The sequence below is a fragment of the Toxorhynchites rutilus genome, chromosome 1 (genome assembly GCF_029784135.1).
Source record: "Toxorhynchites rutilus septentrionalis strain SRP chromosome 1, ASM2978413v1, whole genome shotgun sequence".
Classification (NCBI taxonomy): domain Eukaryota; kingdom Metazoa; phylum Arthropoda; class Insecta; order Diptera; family Culicidae; genus Toxorhynchites; species Toxorhynchites rutilus.
In genome coordinates this window covers 89,200,606-89,228,203 of record NC_073744.1, presented here as the reverse complement: position 1 = coordinate 89,228,203, position 27,598 = coordinate 89,200,606, and the positions used below count along the sequence as shown (strand labels likewise).

The window sequence follows — 27,598 nt, the reverse complement described above, 5'->3', positions numbered from 1 at the left end:
TTTTTCCTTTACGACACATCGTCTCAAAATGACCTTGCATTTTATAAATCCTGCTTTCTTGATTATGGGCGGACAATGCAGATAATTCGAAAATGATCGTGTCTTCCGCAAATGAAACACGCTACACGATCATGTGGATTTTGGTTGCTGCGGATCATCGAACTTTTCACAGTCCGGTGAACTGCCTCATCGAATTTTGGGGCCTGCAATCCTCCAATTTACTGCTCTTCAACATAATATTCTCTCTTATCATTTAGTTGAGAGCTAGACAGACTCTTAACTTGTTCATCGCCATTTTCATTCATAACTTCTAAAGGCTTGATTTGTGAAAGAGTTTGACCCTTTTTTCCCAAAATATATATTTTTATTAAGGTTCATATTGACCTGAGAGAGAGGAGCCAGCTGAATGACAGATAGTTTGTTTTCTTCTTATTCTTTTTACGAATTCTCATCAAGAAAATTCAAATCGGACAATTTCAATCAAGCAAGTTGTTGTCATTCATTTATAAGAAATGTGTTGAAACTTGACGTGAACTTTTGTTTGTGAGATCATTTGTGCGTTTTTATCCGCGATTTTATTTTTGACTTAGGACTACGCCTAACAGGAATATATGGGGATAAAAATTTGAGCACTTACATGATCAGGAAATAATAAAATATGTACCAGGTCATTTTACTTTTGATAATTCCGATATAGTTGTCTAAAAGAACTATTTCGATGATTTCTAAAAAATATCCGAAATAAGAAGTAAACTGATTTTTATGATTTGCTTACCGGTGGAGTTCTTGTGTGAATTAATGGGTGTTTTGCGCTCATTTGTGACTTTTTCCGATCGTTCATTCAATTTTCGTGAATTCTTTCATTCTTTAACTGGTTCCAGTTTGATTTATTGCTGCAAGCTCGGTGAATCGATTTTTGCAATGTGAGCCATAATTGTATATTTTCCGATACAATTTGAATATGCAGCGTATGTGGAATATACAAAATAAGCGCTAATCTCCCAATGAAAAGAGTCAACATTGATTTCTCCCAGGTGCATTTTGAGGGAATTTTGTTTGTGTCCGATGGAAATAAGAATAGGTTGACTCAAAATGATGCTGTGTCTGCATTCTTAATAAGCACTCTGCCCTTCCTCACAATACCCACTTCCCGTTTGTTTTTCTCAAGATTCATTGTACCCCTTATAAGTTCTCGAAAGATGTAATTTTACGTTGATCGCACTTGATCGAAGAAATTACGAAAAGAATGTATTTGAGCGCAGTATTTGATATACTCTTTCTGAAAAGAACTGGATTTGATTTGCTGAAAACACTCTCGTGTTGTGCGTTATGTGTGGCGACGGTAGTTTTTAACGAAGCTGCTTCTGATTTCTATGGCTTCGGCTTTTATGCAGCGATGTTCGAGGATTTGTTTGACTTTTGCTTCCGGGCAGCCACACCAGCTCGATGCTGACGCTTTCTTGGTCGCCTTCTTAGCGATACTATTCTTCTCTTCGGTGGACTCCTTTTTGGCCATGCTTGAACGAACACGATGCTCCAGTGCCCTTCATTTGCACAAACATGCTCTTGGTGGTGACATCATTCATCAGGATTTCGGAGCTGCTACCTGCTTATATACAGATTTTTGTGATTTCAATAGCTTGCTTTCAAAGCAATTTTTGAGCTTTGGAAACAAATTTTTGGATCAATAAGTAACACACACCCGAGAATTAATCAAGCAAATTAAACCAAATTAGGCATATGGAAACTTTAGGGTGCAATGAATGTTTCTATGGTGGTTAGATACCCCTCCCCCCTCTCTTAGGGGTGGCTGCCATACAAATAAAACACAAATTTCTGCATTACTCGAGAATTAATCAAGTAAATGGGCGGGACGAAGTTTGCCGGGTTAGCTAGTTTTCTTATAAAATGTTTTGCGAAGAAATATCATGTTAAAATTTTCTACATATTCCAATACTTCCGCTTGGTTCACCGTGACTGGTTCGCGCTGACATAAGGGCGATCACAACAAACGCGAGCTGGCTCCTCTCTCTCAGATATTGACCCATGGTAAATACCTAACCTAACAACTATTTTTTCTAATTTTAAATTAATTATAAAAAATTAAATTTCGTCACCAGCAGGTAGAAACATCAGGAATTCAGAATACCATCGCTACCACCAAGGTAGAATCTCCTTTTACAGGATCTGAGATCCCATCGCTACCATATAGGTAGAAACTCCATAGTATGGATTCGAAATCCAAACGCTACCAAATGGTAGAAACTCCATTATTTGAGTCCGAAACTCCATCGGTACCGGACTGGTAGAAGAACTCCATTCATTGGACACGAAGTCCGACCGCTACCGAAAGGTAAAATCTCCATACCGCTACTCAATGTAGAAACTCCATCCAATTTCAACCGTTGATAAATCACACGGGCAATCTGAATTCACTTAATAATTGGATGCAAAAAACATTGAATAATTACCTTCAATGCTTGGCTATTGAGCTGAGCAGTCCAGTCTTTCTTTCACCCCTCAAGCCCGTGGCAAGTTCGTTCGTTGCGATAGTGTACGCGTTCGCACTTTATTTTGCGCTCGCTTCTGGCGCTCCTTCAAGAGTGTTAGTAGAGAGTGAGAAGGACGAAGTATCCTCGTAGTGAAATGAACGGAGAACAAGTCAATCCGTTTGTAAAATCTGGCCTTTCCAGAACGCCGACGAAAAAAAGTAATGCGGTAGTGAACTCGTTAACCCGCGCTGAAAGATGAGTAATTTCATCTTAAATGTGAAGAAACCAACAGACGATAAAAAAGTGCAAACAGGGATAGATCGCTATTTTAAAAGAAAAATGAGTCCCAATAGTGCAAACACTGGCAACGCAGCCAAAAAAAACAAACACTACAGCCAACACAGTTATCCCTCTGAGCAATAGTTCCGATGCCCTTGCTCCGGTGAACGACGAAAGTGCACAGCAAAAAACTGTAGAATCAAAGCCCGCACCGATTTACCTGCGTCAGGTGGTAACTAGAAACGCGATTGACCTAGTTAAAAAAGCTATCGGTAGCAACAATTTTCTGTGCTGCAATGTGCAACGCGGAAACATTAGTGAACTAAAAGTGCAGTGCAATACGATTGACGATTATCGCAAAATTGTGAACGCGTTAGAGAAGGAAAAAACTCTCTATTACACCTACCGCTTAAAAGCTTGGAAAGGTCTAACTGTGGTGCTGAAAGGCATAGAACAGGGTGTTTCACCCGATGATATAAAAGACGTTCTAACCGATAAAGGTTTTGAAGTGGCTTCGGTTACTAATATGTTGAACCGACTAAAAAAACCACAGCCGCTCTATAGAGTAGAACTAGAGCCATCAATGAGGAAATTGAAACCGGGTGAAGTGCATCCAATTTGTAAAGTCACCCGACTTTTAAATCGTGTAGTGACGTTCGAAGAGCCGCACAAACGGACTGGCCCTGTGCAGTGTCACAACTGCCAAGAATACGGGCATACCAAAGGTTATTGCAACCTTCCAGCAGTCTGTGTAGTTTGCAGTGGCATTCATGAGACAAAAAAAATGCCCAGTCTCAAGAACAGCAACAGAAGCAAAAAAATGCAGCAACTGCGGCAACCACACTGCAAACTACAGGGGGTGCCCTGTATATACAACATTAAAGAAAAAACCGCAAGAATCTCGACAAAAAGCTGCAACTAGCAGGCCTGCAAACTATCAGCCAACCCTGCAACCAACGGTAAATTCAGCCACACACCCGAAACCCCAACCTCCTGGTTTCACGCCTACACCTAGCACATCGTATAGGGATGCTCTACTCTCCCAACCTCCAACACCAATAATTCCTCCCGCGGACCAATTACAAGTATTTATGGGTTGAATTATGCAACTCATGACATCAATGCAAACAATGATGCAAGAAATGTTGCGCAGCCAGCAACTTCTCATCCAAAAATTGCAATGTCCAAAATAAATTTTTTGAAAATATGCTATTGGAATGCAAACGGGATACATAACCATTTGAATGAAATTAAACTATTCTTGAATAGTTTAATATGATATGATTTCTATGGTACAAATCACCCGCACGGGTCAGCAAGAGGTGGGGCTGCGGCACCGTCACAGTACTCTAAATATCCAAGCAGCGGCTGTGTGCATCGAGAGTAAATCAGAGAAAATAATACTAACAGCACTCTACTCTTCACCGAACCACCACCCTTCGGAAGAGCAACTGAAAGACTTCTTCTCACTCCAAGGGCACCGATTTATCGTCGCTGGTGACTTTAACGCAAAACACACCTTTTGGGGATCAAGGCTGATTACCACTCGTGGTCGCGTTTTATACAACGTTATCACTGACTCTGGCTATGACATTGCATCATGCGGTGAACCGACACACTGGCCAAAGGACCTCGCACGACTTCCGGACCTGCTAGATTTCGCTGTCACCAAAAATATTAATAGTAAACGAATTCGATCGAAGCTTCTTCTGGACTTATCATCTGATCACTCACCAATACTCCTGGAATACTTCATAGAAAAGGAAGTGAAGCAGACGTCATCTAATCTCACTAACTTTTCAACGAATTGGACAAAATATAAGACATATATCTCCTCTAACATTCTCGATCTACCTCTGGATAACGAACATCATATCGAGGAAGCAGTTAACCAGCTCAGTGTACTCATGAAGAACGCTGCGAAGATAGCTACCCCACCTATGAAGCCTCAGAAGCACAAAAAAATTATTACTGCATCCCACATAAAAGCAGCAGTTGCAGAAAAGCGACGACTAAGACGTATCTGGCAAAACAAACGATCGCCAGAATCTAAAAACCAATTCAATGTGGCACAATGTAAATTAAGAAAGCTATTACAAGACGAGAGAGATGAAAAATTCCATAATTACTTAACTGAATTATCGCCAAATCAAAATAATAATTACTCACTATGGAAGGCAACTAAGAATCTAAAACGATCTCAGTTACAGGTCCCGCCGTTTAGTATGCCCTATGGTAATTGGGCCAGAAGTGACGATGAAAAAGCAGCAACTTTTGCAAACCATCTTCAAAAAGTTTTCACACCGAATCAATCCGGACCTAATCAAGAAACGCTCGAATTTTCTGGTGCTATAAACCAAAACAAAATGAAAATCAAACATCGGCTGGTGAGACATGTTATCAATAATCATATCAATGTAAAAAAGTCACCCGGTATCGACCACATCAACGGATATATGATCAAGGAAGTACCTGACCTAGCAATTAAACATCTCACGAGAATTTTCAACGCAATGACCCATAAAGGATATTTCCCCCAAGCATGGAAAATTTCGACCATCATTATGATTCCTAAGCCAGGGAAAGACGCACAGAAAGTGGAATCTCATAGACCTATCAGAATCCTTCCAATCTTCTCAAAAGTGTTCGAAAAAATTATCCTGATAAAATCAGCGCCCGAGATTGAAAGATTAATCCCGAATCATCAATTCGGATTCCGATGAAAACATGGCACTATTGAACAAGTGCACCGATTGATAGAAGAAATTCGTAAAGTATATGAAGGCCGCGGATACTGCTCAGCGCTTTTTCTTGATGTAGCTCAAGCTTTCGATAAAGTCTGGCACGAAGGACTGCTCTATAAAATTAAAAATATGCTACCACAAGTATATGAAATTATGCGTTCTTATCTACTGGGAAGAAAGTTTCATGTTCGGTATAACCAAACTCTATCACCAGAGCAAGAAATTTATGCTGGCGTTCCTCAGGGCAGTGTTCTTGGACCAGTTCTCTATCTCATCTACTGATCTCCCGACCGCGCGTAACTTAATGACTACAACATTCGCAGATGACACAGCTATTCTCAGCAGTCACAAAAACAGAACGATTGCTTCACGGGATCTCCAGGAACACATAACGGTCGTGGAAAAGTGGCTTCAAAAATGGAGAATTAAAGTAAATGAAACAAAATGTGTCCACGTTACGTTCACGCTTAATAAGAACACATTCCCACAAATTAAGTTCAATAGATCTGCAGTACCTCAATCGAATGAAATTAAATATCTTGGTGTACATCTAGATCGTCGTTTAACCTGGAAGAAACACATAGATGCGAAGAAAACGCAATTGGCTAATCGGGAGGAAGTCGAAATTAAAACTAGAGTTCAAACTACTTCTATACAAATCCATGCTGAAACCTATTTGGCATTACGGCTGTCAACTATGGCAAACAGCTTCAGCAAGTAATATCGAAATCATCGAAAGAGTACAAAATAAACTGCTAAGACAAATTACTGGCGCCCCTTGGTACATCCGCAATAGTGTCATACATCGAGACTTAGGGATGGCGACGGTTAAAGAAGAACTTCATAAAACGAGGAGGAAATATGCGGAAAAGGTGAAGAATCACCCAAATCCACTAGCAAGGCGACTCGGTCAACCTATGGTAACACGTCTGAAGAAAAAAACCTTAATTATTTGAACGTGGTCAAACGTTAGTGTTGTGCTCCAGCACACATGTGAAATTTTAACTGTAAGAATTGACAACAAACGTAATACTTTATTATGTTAGAACTAAATGTATAACCAATTATTGTTATTTCCACATTATGGAAGATTCAATAAATGTATGTATGAGAAAAAAAAATTACCTTCTGCCTTCACCTCGTCGCCAGATTGTAGAAACCAGTAATGTTTTACATCCAGATATTGTAATCTTCAACGGAGAACAACCGTTCTCCGTTAGAGTTCGAGAAAGAATACCTTTTTTCGTTTATTTATCTGTTCCTAAGATATTGCATGGCCTGCTATTATATACATTTCTCTACACAATCGGTGGAACATAGGTTTACTTGCACCGGGGGCGGTCCAATCATCATCCATTTATTGAGAATTGATTTAGATGCGACTTCAAACAAATGACTACTAAGCCAATGGGAGTCCTACGTTAACCTTGCAGTTGTATCACGGATATAACCCACTCCTAGTTTTTTTTCTCGGTTTGGTGGAAAGAGCTGCAGATTTGAATAACGACATCTTTCAACAACTGGAAGGTCAGGGTTTAGCTTCCATGAAGTCCCGATCGCAGGCTATCGACCGCTTCAACCATGTCAGGATCAAATGAAGGAGTTCAGGTTTTGTTGAGAAAGCTAAACAATAAAAAAGTCACAGAAGGTTGTGTCCGAGACACGACCGCATAGTTGACGTAGGATAACGTTAGGCTATTTGTCGCATGCTGATTTTGGATGTTTGAAAAAATATATTGTTAAACTCTTTGATAATGATCTGATGGCCCTGAAAAGGGCCGTTTGGTTTGGTTGTTGGGTATTTTTTGTTCATTTCACCAGTGTTACAATCGAGCTTTCGGTATCAGTGATAGAAAGTTGTTTCAGCTCCGAGGCACGTTTACGAGATTGGCGCTCATATTGCGTGAACATATATTCCGACATATTTACTCGCGTAAAACTTTATGGAGCAACAAAAACAACAATTCACTTCTGTTGTTTTTTTGGCAGTGGTAGCTTTTTCGGAGCCGCTGCTGCTTATTTCTGTTTTTATTTTAGTGGTGACACCATCACGTCGAGCTAAACGGCGAATAGCGAGTTTGATACACTGGATATTGTCATGTAGAACCTTGCGATACGCTTCGATCCTCCTTTGCCTTCCTTGCCGCATGAAGTCATGTTGGTTGATGTTGATCTGATGTGACCACACTTAAAACACTAAAAACATATATGTTTACCGATCTGAGCGTCGAACAAAATGAGAAATCTGACTGAGTAGCAGCATCAGCAGACAGAGAGAACATGCCTGAAACTTTCTGCTCATGATGTTTGCTGTTGTCATCATTGCTGGACCGATGCGGGACACAGCTCGATTGTTGATGTTAGGCCTCGATGTTTACCGCCGCTGCTGCTGCTACTGCCACTCAAGTTCGATATGAGACACAGCTCAATTGTTGGTCGCTCAGATTCGATGCTCGTCTTGAAGTTCACTGCTGCACTTTCACGATTCCAAGAAGCATGTGCTCGCACTTCTGATGGAGAGAGCGTGCCCAAAATGCTCCGCTCGCGATGTTTGCTGCTGCCACTAGTAGAGTAGTAGTAGTTTACCGATGCTTATACTGCCATAGAAGCTTGATGTGAGGCACAGCTAGCCTATTTACCACACAGCTTCGATGCTCGTCTATATATTAGCCGCGTCCACTGCTGCTGCTCTCCACTGTTGTCCGTTCCACGTCCGTTGTAAAAATGAATAAAATCCACGAACGCTCCATCCTTTTATATCATCTGGTATGTGTGAAGTAGGCGCTTCCTACTCGATTGTCATGCAGCTTGCCGGTGAACGAACGAATCGGGCGCGAAAAAGAAATGACGTCAATTTCGATCAATCAGGCCTAGGTATCTTCTGTTTGGATAGTGGTTGAGATTTTTTAATTGTTCGATTATTAGTTACATGATATATAATATTTAATTCAATGTGAAAACTTATTATGGAGTGCCGACAACGTATGATGCCAACATCTAATCAATCCATCATGAAATGAATGAGTAATGAGTGTTTGAAATTGGACGGGTCGCTCATTTATTTTCTAACCGGGAAGCAGTTGACATACTACGCTGCGCTTTTATGTACATGACAAACCACTTTTAACATGCGGGGAAAAAATCTTATATGAAAATGGCCAGATGTCAATGTTGCCAAGCGTAGTTATTGATGGTTAGCCCATCCGTTACGAGCGTCGTCTATAGACGACATCCACGCGACGAGCTGTGTGTACGAGCGTCGTCTTTAGACGACATGAAATTCATACTGCTCTTCGATCACACCAGCGCGTTGTGCATACTTTTCGGCGCAGTGCTTCGTACAGGGGTAGCACTTCGGCGGAGCACACTGCCGTAATGAAAGAGTTAAACCGACGCCGAACCGAATAGCGATGAACGCACCCATATCACGAACTTCGACATTTGATTTGCTGTTATGGTGCTACTCGCCCGTGTAGTTCGCGCAAAGGCATCGGCAAAATATTATTTTAGAAAATTCATTGAGGCATGACCGGAGCCGTTTCGCTATATATATATATATATATATATATATATATATATATATATATATATATATATATATATATATATATATATATATATATATATATATGCATACATATGTCATTGGCCTCCCTTACCGCATCCAGTCAGGTTGGTTGATGGAAAGTATGTTTCTGACGTGATAAGTTTCCTGTTAGTTGCACATGATCAAAGAAAATGTAAAAGTAAACAGTATTTTTGATCGAAGTTTTATATCATTTTTGACGTAGGACTACGTCTAACCGGAAGATATCGGGGGTGAAATGGAAATCTAGGCACTGAACAAGTAGGAAAAAATGCAAGATTTGGAACGCTTATAACTCGAGCATTTCTCAATAGATCGCAAAGGTTTTTGCATCAATTGATAGGAAATATATCTACGCATCTATCATAACGAATAACATTTCATTTTTCTTGAGATAAATAATTGAATAATTGTGAAATATCAAGCATTGTCCAAATGCACTATGTGCCCATTTTTGATTGGTCCATTTTGTGCTCCTCAAATCGTACCGAATAAAACGGACAACCAGAGCAGCAGCGAAATAGAATGAAGCACGATTGGAAAGGAAAAAGAAAAAAGACGGGTGGGTAATGTCGGGGACATAACCGGAGTGACGTAGGACTATACAAAGGGGACAGCTTTTGTTAAATATATATTTTAAATATATTGTTTTATTTTCTTCACCTACGTGAATACCTACCTATCTACCTGAAAAATGGATTAGTTTACTGTTTACTCTTTATGAATATGTTGATGGTTCTGAAAAGAACCTTTGGTGTTGTGTTTCTGTTATCACTCGATATTCCCATCTTGTTCGGCTAAACCTTCCTGTTTAGCGATTTGTTGTCACTCGCAACAGCTTTCACAGTTGGAAAATTTCTTCCCATCCAGCTTGTGACATATTTTACAGTAAATTACATTCAATGGCACGTCGCATTACCACCACTCAGTGCCGGATTGGAGGTAATTTTAACCTGTAATTGAACATTTGCGATGACAGTGGTACAGTGTCGACTTTCAATGTGGGGTCATAATTTGGATCTCTATGTTTACAAAAATGTCCAACTAAATAAGTCGCATTACATGTCCGTCCAATTAGCTAAATGTCGAACTAATTGTAGATTACTGTACTTTAAATCTGGAAACAATTTAAGAATTGGTGAAAAATGAATAATCAGGCAAGTCCCCAACTATCAATAAGCTCAGAACAACTGCCAAATTCACATACTCATCAAATCCTGGCAAACAAATTATGAAAACATCAATTTGTGTTTTATTATTATTTTGGATAATGTTTTAGAAAGCATTGAACTTTATTTCCTAAACTCTTTTTGACGTAGGACTACGTCTTTCATTTCTATACCGGGGTGTAAAATCAAAGTTTCGAAAACGAAAGCGTTACGCCGGAGACCGAGATTTTGAGCGTTAATAGCTCCTAAACAACTGAACGAAATGGTATGATAAACACTTCATTCGAAAGATAAAATGTCTACGCGTTATATACTTGTTACTATTTGATCCAAAAACTTGTTTCAATAGTCTTAAAATTGCTTTCAAAACAGGCTATTGAAATCACCAATCGGTATATAAGCGAGCGGCGCTCGGAAATCCACTCAGTTCTAATTGAACAGCGATTGGAGCATGTTGTCGCTGTTGCGGTGAAGCTCTTTATTTATCATGAAAGCGCGGATGAACGGTGTCACCAAGAGCCTGTTTGTGCACCCTAGGCCAGAAGGGAATCTATCAGGAGGAGAGTGATGCCACAAACGGTTCCCTGGGAAGACATCGCTACACACACATACACGCGCGGCTATTAACAGGTGGTTATCGAGTTGGCATTAACCACTGGTGGGCTTCCAGTATCGAGGAAAATGTGGAAATATCTAATCGTTACTGAAAATAATCTGCCAGTTCCTTTGGGAATTTTCAAAATATATTCATGTGAAAGAGTTTAATTGAATGTTTTCTATCCATGTAACACTGTGACCAAATATGTTTCAATCAAGTGCTATTAACAGGTGGTTATCGAGTTGGCATTAACCACTGGTGGGCTTCCAGTATCGAGGAAAATGTGGAAATATCTAATCGTTACTGAAAATAATCTGCCAGTTCCTTTGGGAATTTTCAAAATATATTCATGTGAAAGAGTTTAATTGAATGTTTTCTATCCATGTAACACTGTGACCAAATACATTTGGTTTTGTGGTTTTTCAATCAATCGCAATTAACAGGATAGCTTCAGAAGATTATTCTTCCCCATCAGTAGGATATTTCCGTATCCAATATTGTATGCGCCCGCAATCGATTATTGCTCAGTCGCCGAAAGTTCCGAGCTCAGAGAGTTCATTCCCCTCTAGTTTGCCTTCCAAATTGCCATCGTAAACCACACCTTCTCTCGATTCAATCACACACAAAAAGCATACTTAAGCGATATTCTGGTGGTGAGACACATTCATTTTTCGTGAGGACATCGACAAGACAACATCGTTGCCTAACGTGCTGGAGGAGGTGGACGGCGAAGGATCGACACATACACGCGCAGAACTCTTTCCGTTAGGATGCCATTCAGCATCGGGAAAGTTCCGGAAAGATCTAATCATTGCTGGAAAATAATCTGCCAGTTCCTCTGGGAATTTTCAAAATATATTCATGTGAAAGAGTTTAATTGAATGTTTTCTATCCATGTTACACTGTGACCAAATATGTTTCAATCAAGTGCTATTAACAGGTGGTTATCGAGTTGGCATTAACCACTGGTGGGCTTCCAGTATCGAGGAAAATGTGGAAATATTTAATCGTTACTGAAAATAATCTGCCAGTTCCTTTGGGAATTTTCTAAATATATTCATGTGAAAGAGTTTAATTGAATGTTTTCTATCCATGTAACACTGTGACCAAATACATTTGGTTTTGTGGTTTTTCAATCAATCGCAATTAACAGGATAGCTTCAGAAGATTATTCTTCCCCATCAGTAGGATATTTCCGTATCCAATATTGTATGCGCCCGCAATCGATTATTGCTCAGTCGCCGAAAGTTCCGAGCTCAGAGAGTTCATTCCCCTCTAGTTTGCCTTCCAAATTGCCATCGTAAACCACACCTTCTCTCGATTCAATCACACACAAAAAGCATACTTAAGCGATATTCTGGTGGTGAGACACATTCATTTTTCGTGAGGACATCGACAAGACAACATCGTTGCCTAACGTGCTGGAGGAGGTGGACGGCGAAGGATCGACACATACACGCGCAGAACTCTTTCCGTTAGGATGCCATTCAGCATCGGGAAAGTTCCGGAAAGATCTAATCATTGCTGGAAAATAATCTGCCAGTTCCTCTGGGAATTTTCAAAATATATTCATGTGAAAGAGTTTAATTGAATGTTTTCTATCCATGTTACACTGTGACCAAATATGTTTCAATCATGTGCTATTAACAGGTGGTTATCGAGTTGGCATTAACCACTGGTGGGCTTCCAGTATCGAGGAAAATGTGGAAATATCTAATCGTTACTGAAAATAATCTGCCAGTTCCTTTGGGAATTTTCAAAATATATTCATGTGAAAGAGTTTAATTGAATGTTTTCTATCCATGTAACACTGTGACCAAATACATTTGGTTTTCTGGTTTTTCAATCAATCGCAATTAACAGGATAGCTTCAGAAGATTATTCTTTCCCATCAGTAGGATATTTCCGTATCCAATATTGTATGCGCCCGCAATCGATTATTGCTCAGTCGCCGAAAGTTCCGAGCTCAGAGAGTTCATTCCCCTCTAGTTTGCCTTCCAAATTGCCATCGTAAACCACACCTTCTCTCGATTCAATCACACACAAAAAGCATACTTAAGCGATATTCTGGTGGTGAGACACATTCATTTTTCGTGAGGACATCGACAAGACAACATCGTTGCCTAACGTGCTGGAGGAGGTGGACGGCGAAGGATCGACACATACACGCGCAGAACTCTTTCCGTTAGGATGCCATTCAGCATCGGGAAAGTTCCGGAAAGATCTAATCATTGCTGGAAAATAATCTGCCAGTTCCTCTGGGAATTTTCAAAATATATTCATGTGAAAGAGTTTAATTGAATGTTTTCTATCCATGTAACACTGTGACCAAATATATTTCAATCATGTGCTATTAACAGGTGGTTATCGAGTTGGCATTAACCACTGGTGGGCTTCCAGTATCGAGGAAAATGTGGAAATATCTAATCGTTACTGAAAATAATCTGCCAGTTCCTTTGGGAATTTTCAAAATATATTCATGTGAAAGAGTTTAATTGAATGTTTTCTATCCATGTAACACTGTGACCAAATACATTTGGTTTTGTGGTTTTTCAATCAATCGCAATTAACAGGATAGCTTCAGAAGATTATTCTTCTCCATCAGTAGGATATTTCCGTATCCAATATTGTATGCGCCCGCAATCGATTATTGCTCAGTCGCCGAAAGTTCCGAGCTCAGAGAGTTCATTCCCCTCTAGTTTGCCTTCCAAATTGCCATCGTAAACCACACCTTCTCTCGATTCAATCACACACAAAAAGCATACTTAAGCGATATTCTGGTGGTGAGACACATTCATTTTTCGTGAGGACATCGACAAGACAACATCGTTGCCTAACGTGCTGGAGGAGGTGGACGGCGAAGGATCGACACATACACGCGCAGAACTCTTTCCGTTAGGATGCCATTCAGCATCGGGAAAGTTCCGGAAAGATCTAATCATTGCTGGAAAATAATCTGCCAGTTCCTCTGGGAATTTTCAAAATATATTCATGTGAAAGAGTTTAATTGAATGTTTTCTATCCATGTAACACTGTGACCAAATATATTTCAATCATGTGCTATTAACAGGTGGTTATCGAGTTGGCATTAACCACTGGTGGGCTTCCAGTATCGAGGAAAATGTGGAAATAACTAATCGTTACTGAAAATAATCTGCCAGTTCCTCTGGGAATTTTCAAAATATATTCATGTGAAAGAGTTTAATTGAATGTTTTCTATCCATGTAACACTGTGACCAAATATGTTTCAATCAAGTGCTATTAACAGATGGTTATCGAGTTAGCATTAACCACTGGTGGGCTTCCAGTATCGAGGAAAATGTGGAAATATCTAATCGTTACTGAAAATAATCTGCCAGTTCCTCTGGGAATTTAAAATTACATTCATGTGAAAGAGTTTATTTTAATGTTTTCTATCCATGAAACACTGTGACCAAATACATTTGGTTTTGTGATTTTTCAATCAATCGCAATTAACAGGATAGCTTCTGAAGATTATTCTTCCCCATCAGTAGGATATTTCCGTATCCAATATTGGATGCATAAAACCTTGTGGCTCCAACGTAACGCTCTCGTTTTCGAAGTTCTCCAAATATTCATTCATTCAGAATGAATTCAGATTCAACTTCAAACAAATGATCTCTAAATCAACGATAGTCCTACGTCACCCTTGCGGTTATACCATAGATATAACCCACTTCCTGTTTTTTTACAGACCAAACTGAAAGGAATATTTTCGTTTGGATGCCATTCAGCATCGAGAAAATTCCGGAAAGATCTAATCGTTGCTGAAAAATAATCTGCCAGTTCCCTGGGAATTGAAAAATACATTCATGCGAAAGAGTTTATTTTAATGTTTTCTAACCATATAACACAGCGACCAAATATTTTTCAATCAAGTGCTATTAACAGGTGGTTATCGAGTTAGCAATAACCACTGGAGGGCTGGAAAGATAATCTGCCAGTTCCCCTGGGAATTGAAAAATACATTCATGTGAAAGAGTTTATTTTAATGTTTTCTATCCGTGTAACACTGCGACCAAATATTTTTCTATCAAATGCTACTAACAGGTGGTTATCGAGTTAGTATTAACCACTGGTGGGCTTCGAGTATCGAGGAAAATCTGAAAAGAATTAATTGTTGCTGAAAAATACTCTGCCAGTTCCCCTGGGAATTGAAAAATACATTGAAGCGAAATAGTTTATTCTAATGTTTTCTATCCATATAACACTGCAATCAAATACATTTGGTTTTGTGATTTTTCAATCAATCGCAATTAACAGGAAAGCTTCTGAAAATTATTCTTCCCCATCAGTAGAAAATTTTCGTATCCAATATTGTATGCATAACATGAAAAACCTTGAGCCTCCAACGTAACGCTCTCGTTTTTGAAGTCACCCAAATATTTATTTATCCATTCATTCAGGATGGATTTAGATTCAACTTCAAACAAATGATCTCTAAATCAACGCTAGTCCTACGTCACCCTTGCGGTTATACCATAGATATAACCCACTTCCTGTTTTTGGAAGGTTTAATGGCCCTGAAAAGCGCCTTGTTTTATGGAATGGTTCCAATTTAGAAAACTTAGTACTCGTGGTTTTGAAAAAAACCATTTCGAACGCCCTCGATGCCGTCTTGTTCTGGATTTGCCGCCAAAGCAGTTTGTATAAAGAACAAACTTTTTTCTTCTGCTACCTGATGCCGTTTTGCGATTGCGTTTGCCACTCGCCATTCGCTGCAACTGCCTGTTGCCTTGATGTCCGCCGAACCGAATGTGTTCTGTTCCGAATGCAGGTTTTCTTATCGTCGCGAGCAGCTTTGCCAGCTAACTCGATCACTCCGGCGGCCGAAACTATATAACGCCAGCTAGGTGGACTGGTACACAGGTACTAACGCGCTCGACCTAGCAACCTTTTCCGGTGCAATTGGCGGATACACCTACGGGAAATTGCAGACCACCACGGTTCGAGCGGGATTTTGCCTTTCCCTTCTCTTTTCCTCCTTTGTTGAGTACACGATGCCGATGCCGTACAACCACACGGGTTTACGGTTTGAAAGAAAATAAGATATTTTTTTGGGGTCCGCGTGTTTTATACTCTAGCGGTACACACTCACAGGATAGAGACAAATCGGCAGACTCAGCCAAAGGGGCGAGTCCAACGAAACGAACGAATGACCGTTAAAAGGGAGCGATGGCAAAAAAATACATTCATTACGATTTGTTCGCTCGTTGGATTCACATACAGGCTAAAAAAGGTCCTTTTCAGGATCACAAAAAGTCTAAAGAGTTTATTGTTTTGTTATCACTCGATATCCCCATCTTGTTCGGCTAAACCTTTCTGTTTAGCGATTGCATTTGCCACTCGCCACAGCTTTCACAGTTGGAAAATTTCTTCCTATCCAGCTTGTGACATATTTTACAGTAAATTACATTCAATGGCACGTCGCATTACCACCACTCAGTGCCGGATTGGAGGTAATTTTAACCTGTAATTGAACATTTGCGATGACAGCGGTACAGTGTCGACTTTCAATGTGGGGCCATAATTTGGATCTCTATGTTTACAAAAATGTCCAACTAAATAAGTCGCATTACATGTCCGTCAAATTAGCTAAATGTCGAACTAATTGTAGATTACTGTACTTTAAATCTGGAAACAATTTAAGAATTGGTGAAAATTGAATAATTAGGAAAGTCCCCAACTATCAATAAGCTCAAAACAACTGCCAAATTCACATACTCATCAGATCCTGGCAAACAAATTATGAAAACATCAATTTGTGTTTTATTATTATTTTGGATAATGTTTTAGAAAGCATTGAACTTTATTTCCTAAACTCTTTTTTGGAAGGTTTAATGGCCCTGAAAAGCGCCTTGTTTTATGGAATGGTTCCAATTTAGAAAACTTAGTACTCGTGGTTTTGAAAAAAACCATTTCGAACGCCCTCGAAGCCGGCTTGTTCTGGATTTGCCACCAAAGCAGTTTGTATAAAGAACAAATTTTTTTCTTCTGCTACCTGATGCCGTTTTGCGATTGTGTTTGCCACTCGCCACTCGCTGCAACTGCCTGTTGTCTTGATGTCCACCGAACCGAATGTGTTCTGTTCCGAATGCAGGTTTTCTTATCGTCGCGAGCAGCTTTGCCAGCTAACTCGATCACTTCGGCGGCCGAAACTATATAACGCCGGCTAGGTGGACTGGTACACAGGTACTAACGCGCTCGACCTAGCTACCCTTGCGGGGAACTCCAGATCAACACGAGCGGGAACTCCAGATCAAGGTTCGAGCGGGATTTTGCCTTTCCCTTCACTTTTCCTCCTTTGCCATATCCAACCATGGCTGCTTGTGTTGGTTTGTTGATGTGAGGTGATGCGAAACGATGTGGTGTACGGTTCGGATGAGAATGATCGTTACGGCAGCGGAGAGGGGATTTTTAAGCTGACTGGCTGGCTCGAGAATTACGCATGTGTGAGACTGCGACCAATGTTTCCCTCATTTTTTTCTTTTTCCTTTCCAATCGTGCTTCATTCTATTTCGCTGCTGCTCTGGTTGCCCGTTTTGGTCGGTACGATTTGAGGAGCACAAAATGGACCAATCAAAAATGGGCACATAGTGTATTTGGACAATGCTTGATATTTCACAATTATTCAATTATTTATCTCAAGAAAAATGAAATGTTATTCGTTATGATAGATGCGTAGATATATTTCCTATCAATTGATGCAAAAACCTTTGCGATCTATTGAGAAATGCTCGAGTTATAAGCGTTCCAAATCTTGCATTTTTTCCTACTTGTTCAGTGCCTAGATTTCCATTTCACCCCCTATAGCTTCCGGTTAGACGTAGTCCTACGTCAAAAAAATGAACGAAACATTGGTCGCAGTCTCACACATGCGTAATTCTCGAGCCAGCCAGTCAGCTTAAAAATCCCCGCTCCGCTGCCGTAACGATCATTCTCATCGAAACCGTACACCACATCGGTTCGCATCACAACACATCAACAAACCAACCCAAGCAGCCATGTCTGGACATGGCAAAGGAGGAAAAGTGAAGGGAAAGGCAAAATCCCGCTCGAACCGTGTTTAGTTTCGGCCGCCGAAGTGATCGAGTGGCAAACGCAATCGCAAAAAGGCAGTTGGCAGCAGAAGAAAAAAGTTTGTTCTTTTTACAATCTGCTTTGGTGGCAAATCCAGAACAAGGCGGCATCGAGGGCGTTCGAAATGGTTTTTTTCAAAACCACGAGTACAAAGTTTTCTAAATTGGAACCATTCCATAAAACAAGGCGCTTATCAGGGCCATTAAACCTTTCAAAAAAGAGTTTACGAAATACAGTTCAATGCTTTCTAAAATAATATCCAAAATAATAATAAAACACAAATTGATTTTTTTCATAATTTGTTTGCCAGGATCTGATGCGTATGTGAATTTGGCAGTTGTTCTGAGCTTATTGATACTTGGGGACTTTCCTGATTATTCAATTTTCACCAATTCTTAAATTGTTTCCAGATTGAAAGTACAGCGATTTACAATTAGTTCGACATTTAGCTAATTGGACGGACATGTAATGCGACATATTTAGTTGAACATTTTTGTAAACATACAGTTCGGGGCCCAAATTATGACCCCACATTGAAAGTCGACACTGTATCACTGTCATCGCAAATGTTCAATTACAGGTTAAAATTGCCTCCAATACAACACTGAGTGGCACTTCGGCACGTCGCATTGAATGTAATTTACTGTAAAACATGTCACAAAGCTGGATGGGAAGAAATTTTCCAACTGTGAAAGCTGTGGCGAGTGGTAACAAATCGCTAAACAGGAAGGTTTAGCCGAACAAGATGGGGATATCGAGTGATAACAAAACAATAAACTCTTTAGATTGAAGATAATTTTGTGATCCTGAAAAGGACCTTTTTTAGCCTGCATGTGAATCCAACGAGCGAACAAATCGTAATGAATGTATTTTTTTGCCATCGCTGCCTTTAAACGCTCATTCGTTCGTCTGGTTGGACTCGCCCTTTGGCTGAGTCTGCCGATTTGTCTCTATCCTGTGAGTGTGTACCGCTAGAGTACAAAAGGCGCGGATCCGCTGAAAAATATATCATTCTCTTTCAAACCGTAAATCAGTGTGGTTGTATGGCATCGTTTCACATCACATCGCATCAACGGATTGGTGCCGGAGCACCAGTATACCTAATAGCGGTTATAGAATTTCGGCCGCCGGAGTGCTCGAGTTGGCTTGCCAAGCTGCTCACGACAATAAGAAAACCCGCCTACAGAACAGAGCACATTCGGTTCGGAGGCAACAACTAGTTTCAGTGAGTGGCAAACGCAATCGCAAAACGGAAGCAGGTAGATGAAGGAAAAAGTTTGTTTATACAGACTGCTTTGGTGGCAAAACCAGCCACCGTAAAACCCCGCGCTTTTCAGGGCCATTAAACCATTCAAAGAGAAGTTATTAAAAGTTATTCACAATACCAATGCATTCTAAAGTGACATTGTTAGCAGCCCCTGGTTGCAAACGCGCACCCATCATACAACAACCTTGGACAACATATACGAACACAAGTAGAGTAGAGAGCAATAGAGAAGGTAAATAAAACAACCATTGTAGTGCTACCATTTTGATCCCAAGAAAGTCACCGGTGAATCTAAATTACATAAATTTCAATCACACACAAGAATTACATATAAGAACATTAAATATCGAGGTATGGTTGAATTTATTTATAAGGATTTATTAGCCTAAACTGTTTCTCCACAAAACAGGATTAAACATATACAAGGAATTTAAAAAACACTTAGGGGACTAAACGTAAGTGAACATAGATTGGAAACAAACAATAAGAACAATACAATCACAACATTTTATCATAATCACAAACATTATCGAAACACAACATTATGTATGAAAACCACAAATATTTTATTATGTTATAACTTATAGATTAAGTAAAATTACATTTCATAGGTATATTATAATCTCCATTGAACTACACCAAGTTCCTGTGTTTTATTCTTTGGAGCATTATAATCCCGGAATCAACCCCTTCAGTCCCGTTGGTGGAAAACCAACATCTTATAATATACGTTTATTTATTAAATTCCGAAATGTCGAGTAAGAATCATGGTGTGTCCGAAAATAGCCAAAAGGGCAAAAGTACAAAGTCGAAATCGGGTGAATTAACTCAAAATCGTGCTGATGTGGTAGTCGTGGTCACGGGAGATCTAGAGCAATCGAGGGCAGGAAAAACATTACCTGGGCGGGCGTGCAAATCTTGTCCGGAACCGGATACAGAGAACATGGTACAGTGTGACGGGTGCGATAAATGGCATACATACATACATACATACATACGATAAATGGAGTAACAGAGGAAATAGAGAACAAAAGTTGGAGTTGTCCGAAATGCGTATCAGCAAAAGGAATCCAGCAAACTGCATCTACTTCCAACAAGAATCTTCAACCAACAGCTGGAGCGAAGCATCTTACTACGAAACACAAACCAAAACCAAATGTGAAAGTTCAAGAAAAAAAACCTGCACAATCGGCTGTCGAGCAGTCAACAAATGAACCTGTAGATGTTAAGGTAACTCATGCTCCCAACGACCAGAAATCCAGTTGTCCGCCCGCGAAGGCACAAAGTGTCGTAGCGTCGACGTCGTCTCGTAAATCGTCAAAGACACTCATCAAGCTGCAGCTTCAGAAGTTGGAGGAAGAACGGAAATTAGAACATGATTATATAGATAAAAAGTACACACTTTTAGAAGGAATTGCCAATGCATCTAGTTCTTGTTCTGGAGTTAGTATGAACCGCGTGCGTGAGTGGGTCGATGATAACACTCATAATGTAGAAAAGTGCGTTCACTCTGGTAATTTTGAGCCTCAACGACATTCTACTCAAAATCAATCACTCGCATCGTCGAATTCAGTTGTAAGCAATAGTTCGATTCCTGAAGTCAATGACGGTCTGAGGGCCATGGCCGTTAATTGTACGGAGCAACCTAATAATCAACAATCGACGAGGAATCTGTGTCCTGAAGAGTATGTTGAATGTCCTATCACCAAGAAACAACTTGCCGCGCGTCAAGCGATTCCAAGGGATCTCCCCTCTTTCTCTGGGAATCCCGAGGATTGGCCTATATTTCTGTCGTCCTTCACCAACACCACTGTAATGTGCGGTTACACGGATGCAGAAAATGCAATCAGATTGCAAAAATGTCTTACGGGAAAAGCATATGAAGCTGTCAAGAGCCGTTTGATGTATCCATCGAACGTGAAGGGAGTCATCGATACACTGCGTATGCGTTTTGGTCAACCTGAAGCTATTGTCCACTCATTGATAGCAAAAATCAACGCGTTGCCGGGTTTAAAAGAAGACAAACTAGAGACTATCATGGATTTTGCGGTAAATGTTCAAAATTACTGCTCTATCGTAGATGCATGTGGGTTGGAAGACCATCTTTACAACGTGTCCTTACTTCATCAATTAGTCAACCGACTTCCACCGTCAATTAAACTTGACTGGGCTAGATATCGTCAAAAGCTTGTTAGCGTCAATTTGGCGTGCTTTGGAAACTGGATTTATTCACTTGCAGAAGCGGCCAGTGCCATTACTGTCCCAGCGATCCAGGAGTCTAAATCCACGCGGAGTGATTTTCATCAACCCAAGAAAAGTGGTGGTTTTCTTAACGCTCATCTAGAATCCGAATCCCCACCTCATGATCTTCAGACACAAACCTATCATAAAAGTTATATTCAAGACTGCGTTGTGTGTGGAGCCGATTGTAAGGGTGTCGAAAATTGTAAGCAGTTCATGGGGCTTCCTCGGGATTCTCGCTGGGCTGTAGTGAGAGAATTCGGTCTATGTCGTCGATGTCTTCGTAAACACAACGGAAGTTGCAGAGCCAAAGTTTGTGGTAAGGATGGTTGTACTTTTAAACACCACGAGCTCCTCCACAATGAACAGAAACACAAAGAAGTTTCAAGACCCGATGATCCTCGTCCAGGAACCAGTTATTCGCACCACGAATGCAACGCTCATCGTGCTAGTTCAAATGCTGTTCTGTTTCGTTACCTTCCTGTCACAATACATGGAACGAAAGGGTCCATTCAAACATTCGCCTTCCTAGATGAAGGCTCTGCGTTGACTTTATTAGACCATGACCTCATGGAAGAGCTTGGACTGGATGGAACAGAAAGTCCATTGTGTCTTCGGTGGACTGGTGGCACTGAGAGATATGAAAAAGACTCTCGAATAACACACGTGTCTATTGCGGGCACGCAGGATGGAGCAAAGAGGTTCAAACTGAATGAGGTGCGAACGGTGAAGGAGCTGCAGTTGCCATATCAATCTCTAAACATAGATGAAATGAGGATCAAGTATCCACATTTACGAGGTCTGCCCATAAGATCATACAACGACGCACGGCCGCGAATCCTAATAGGATTGAAGCATGCTCACGTTAGCTTGGTTCTACAAAGTAGAGAAGGAAATCCAGATCAACCGATAGCGATAAAGACTCGTTTGGGTTGGACCGTTTGTGGTGGTAATGGCGAGAACAATGCGTCGAATTTGGTGCACTACTCTTTCCATGTGCATTCCGAAGAACATTCGGACGAATTCTTACATAACGCCATGAAGGAGTACTTCGCTCTCGATAGTCTTGGAGTAGTAAGACCCAGTCGTGCTCTGTTGTCGTCCGAAGATCAAAGAGCCTGTTCAATACTCGAATCTCTCACTAAGTACACTGGAGACAACTTCGAGACTGGTTTGTTGTGGAGATACGATGATATTCGTTTACCTGATAGCCGGCCAATGGCTCTTCGTCGGTATCAGCTACTGGAAAAAAGAATGCAGAAAGATCCGGAGCTTTTGAAGGTTATGAACCAGAAAATAGTTGATTACCTGCAGAAAGGATACATACGGAAATTGTCTAAAGAAAAAGAAAATTTGCCTGTTTCACGCGCGTGGTATTTGCCAATATTCCCAGTGGTCAATCCAAACAAACCTGGAAAGGTTCGATTAGTCTGGGATGCAGCAGCTACCGTATTCGGAACGTCTCTAAATTCTGCACTCTTGAAGGGCCCGGACCAAATGTGTTCGCTCTTCTCTATTCTGTTGCAATTTCGGAAGCACCGTATAGGACTAACTGGGGATATACGCGAAATGTTTCACCAAATCCAAATCCGCGAAACAGACCGATCATGCCAGCGGTTCTTTTGGAGAGACAATACAGGAGAGATTATTGTTTATGAAATGTGTGTAATGACTTTCGGTGCGTGCTGCTCTCCAAGCAGCGCTCAATATGTTAAAAACATAAATGCTGAACGGTTCTCTAGGAAATACGCAGATGCAGTGAACGCTATCGTCCAGCAACACTACGTGGACGATATGTTGGTGAGCGTAGACTCCGAAGAAACAGCTATTCGACTAGCTCAGGAGGTAACGTACGTACATGCCCAAGGCGGGTTCGAAATCCGTAACTGGGTCAGTAACTCAACAGCTGTTATAACTGTATTGAATCAGCCAAAAGCGAACGCGAAAAGTCTGGATTTGTCTACTGAAATATGCACCGAGAAAGTACTAGGATTGTGGTGGTGTACAGAGTCGGATTCGTTCACATACAGAGTCGGATGGGACCGATATGAAGAAACGTTGTTGAAAGGACTACGTCGACCAACAAAACGAGAAGTGCTTCGAGTTCTTATGACAATTTTTGACCCTCTCGGATTGATTGCGCATTTTCTCATATTCCTGAAGATTTTGCTGCAGGAAATTTGGCGCTCTGGTGTTCAGTGGGACGACACCATCAACGATGTTTTGTTCGATAAATGGCGATCCTGGCTGCGTGTGCTACCAACAGTTGAAAAAGTACGAGTTTCCCGGTGTTATTTTGTTCAAACGTCCTGCGAGTATCAAGCTGAGTTTCACACCTTTGTCGACGCTAGTGAGAACGGGTTTGCTGGTGTGTCATTCCTTCGTTTCATCTGTGGTGATCAGATAAAATGTACCATAGTTGCCGCAAAAACCAGAGTCGCACCGTTAAAGTTCCAATCTATTCCAAGACTCGAACTGCAGGCCGCCGTGTTAGGAGGAAGATTAGCACATACGATTCTAGCATGTCTCTCAATTCAAATTACAAGACGCATTTTTTGGACTGACTCTCGCGACGTCTTATGCTGGATTAATTCCGATCACCGTCGTTTTACACAGTTCGTAGCGCACCGGGTTAGCGAGATTCTCGACATAACAGAGGCGGAAGAGTGGCGTTGGGTGCCTACGAAACATAATGTGGCAGATGATGCAACAAAGTGGGAGACTAAACCGGATCTGACACCAAACAGCAGATGGTTCAACGGTCCTAGATTCCTGTGGAAAACCGAAGAAGATTGGCCACAACAACCAATACGAAAGAGCTCAACCAATGAAGAGTTGCGTCCCAATTTGGTGGCTCACCTGTCGAACCAATCACCGCTAATATGTGTTACTGATTTCTCCAAATGGCAACGGCTGATCAACGTCGTCGGATTTGTGTTTCGTTTTCCGAACAACTGTCGTCTGAAGAGCAAACATCAAACAATTTGCACCGGACCGTTACATTTAGAGGAGAAACGTGCGACCGAGGAACATGTGGTCCGTCAAGCCCAACAGGATGTTTTCCTTGATGAAATAACTGCTCTAAGAAAACAACAACTCATATCGAGAAGCAGTTCTCTAGTTAAGTTCAGCCCCTGGTTAGATGACCGAGGAGTTCTGAGGATGCGAGGCCGAATTTCCAACTGTGTGTTCATTACAGAAGAAGCAAAAAATCCTATAATTTTACCCCGTGACCACTACGTTACTACCTTGATTATCATGCATTACCACCACAAATTTCACCATTTAAACCATGAGACTGTTATAAATGAGATACGACAAAAATACTCGATTTCGCGAATTCGCGTTTGCTACGCCAAGGCTAGAAGAGCCTGTCAACGCTGCAAGAACGCCAGAGCAGTACCATCTCCTCCAATCATGGCGGACCTTCCAACTGCTAGATTAGCAGCACATTCTCGACCCTTTACCCACGTAGGGATAGACTATTTCGGACCGATGGAGGTAGCCATAGGAAGAAGAGTTGAAAAACGATGGGGAATGCTGGCTACATGTATGACGATCAGAGCTGTTCACATAGAAGTCGTCCATTCACTAAGCATCGATTCCTGCATCATGGCTATCCGCAATTTAATTGCTCGTCGTGGAGTTCCTCGTCACGTTTACTGTGATCGCGGAACCAACTTTGTTGGCGCTAGCAACGAGTTGACTAGAGTGGATAAACTGCTGAACAAAGAAGCCATCATAAAAGAGTTTTTGGGTTACGAAATAGCATGGTCGTTTAATCCACCAGCATCGCCCCATATGGGTGGTAGTTGGGAGCGTATGATCCGCAGCGTGAAGAGCAATCTGATGTCTCTAGAAATACCCCGTAAACCATCAGACGAAGTACTACGTAATGCGCTGACTGAAATAGAAGGTTCATTAAATGCAAGGCCGCTTACACACGTTCCAATCGAAGATCACGCGGCTCCAGCACTAACCCCTAATCACATTCTTCTTGGAAGCTCTAACGGGACGAAGCCACTTACGTTTTTAGATGATAGCAGCGTTGTCGTGCGTCAATGTTGGCGAACTTCTCAGATCATTGCCAACCAATTTTGGAAACGTTGGCTATCGGAATACCTACCAGAGATAACTAGGAGAACCAAGTGGCATTCAGCCTGTGTGCTACCGGTGAAGATCGGTGACGTGGTCATCGTTGTAGATCCAAAGTTACCTCGCAATTGTTGGCCAAAGGGAAGGGTAATAGCAACTCGTCCTGGCAAAGATGGAGAAGTAAGATCCGCAACGGTTCGAACATCCGGGGGAGTGTATGAGCGCCCTGTGGTTAAGCTTGCTGTATTGGACGTTCGCGAAGGAAAGTAAGTCGACTAGGTGGTCGACATACGCGGGGGAGTGTTAGCAGCCCCTGGTTGCAAACGCGCACCCATCATACAACAACCTTGGACAACACATACGAACACAAGTAGAGTAGAGAGCAATAGAGAAGGTAAATAAAACAACCATTGTAGTGCTACCATTTTGATCCCAAGAAAGTCACCGGTGAATCTAAATTACATAAATTTCAATCACATACAAGAATTACATATAAGAACATTAAATATCGAGGTATGGTTGAATTTATTTATAAGGATTTATTAGCCTAAACTGTTTCTCCACAAAACAGGATTAAACATATACAAGGAATTTAAAAAACACTTAGGGGACTAAACGTAAGTGAACATAGATTGGAAACAAACAATAAGAACAATACAATCACAACATTTTATCATAATCACAAACATTATCGAAACACAACATTATGTATGAAAACCACAAATATTTTATTATGTTATAACTTATAGATTAAGTAAAATTACATTTCATAGGTATATTATAATCTCCATTGAACTACACCAAGTTCCTGTGTTTTATTCTTTGGAGCATTATAATCCCGGAATCAACCCCTTCAGTCCCGTTGGTGGAAAACCAACAGACATAATATGACATATAATATAAACTGATTTATTTTGTTTATGCTTGTTCTTGAACTTATTGATGGTTGGGGTCTTTTAAATTGATCATTCAGTTTTCACAAACCCATGCTTGGTTTCCGAGTTAAAAGTGGCTTCAAATTACAACACATTGTATGCAGGATGGCATTAACGAATTTTCTCGGTAGCAAGAACTGCTTTCTTTGGTTGATAACTGATGTTGAAAATTGACTGACGTTACATCTGCATTGTATAGAAAATTAACTAAGGATCAACATGATGAGCTATGTTTTTCCTGCTGCTCTGTTCTTATTTTAAAGGACTTTAATCCAAAGGTCATCCGTCCCTGTATTTACTGTTGGTTTTTCAGAACGCTTCTAGCTCGTTTATTTCTCGACAGATCGTAGAGTTCGTCTCCAAAACCTCAGTTCTTTTTCATTTTTATTTACTCTGTTTGCGGAGACAAATCAACAAGACAAATCTTACAATTCATTCGTCTCCGAAACCACAGTTTAAGGTACGATAATATGCTCAATAGTGAAATATATGATAGTGAATGAGCTGATAACCACCGATGCATTTCCTATCACAGCCATCATTTTGATTGTACGATATGTGCATACGCCGAAAGATGTCCGGCGTTGAACATTTAATAAGTACAAAGCCTTCAGAAAAAAAACAAGAATCAAGTTAATAAAAAAAACGCAAAAACACAACACCAAAGATTCTTTTCAGAACCCCCAACATGTTCATGAACAGTAAACAGTAAACTAATCCATTTTTCAGGTAGATAGGTAGGTATTCACGTAGGAGAAGAAAATAAAAATATATATTCGAAATATATATTTAGCAAAAGCTGTCCCCTTTGTATAGTCCTACGTCACTCCGGTTATGTCCCTGACATTACCCACTCGTCTTTTATGATAAGTGGAAAACAATAAATTAAACTCTTTCGTTTCAAAGCAATATCGAAAGTCCTGAAAAGGACTGGAATGGTTAAATGGGTTGTACGGAATGTGCTGCGTGCTAATGTGAGGTTTCAGTCGGATGTAGCAGTTGTTAACTTTTTGGCAGCGGTAGTTTTTTCGGAGTCGCTGCTGCTTTCCTTGGCTTTGGCATCTTCGGCTTCTGTGCGTCGGTTTGCAAGG

General features: G+C 40.7%; 1 protein-coding gene across 1 annotated transcript; it reads left to right on the top strand.

Annotated features, from left to right (window-relative positions):
• Positions 1–4,060: 4,060 nt before the first annotated feature.
• On the top strand, positions 4,061–25,842 carry LOC129761154 (uncharacterized). The gene is made up of 2 exons (XM_055758864.1): positions 4,061–4,847; positions 20,351–25,842. Exons 1-2 carry the CDS (start codon positions 4,061–4,063, stop codon positions 25,840–25,842), a joined length of 6,279 nt encoding a protein of 2,092 aa, XP_055614839.1.
• Positions 25,843–27,598: the final 1,756 nt, after the last annotated feature.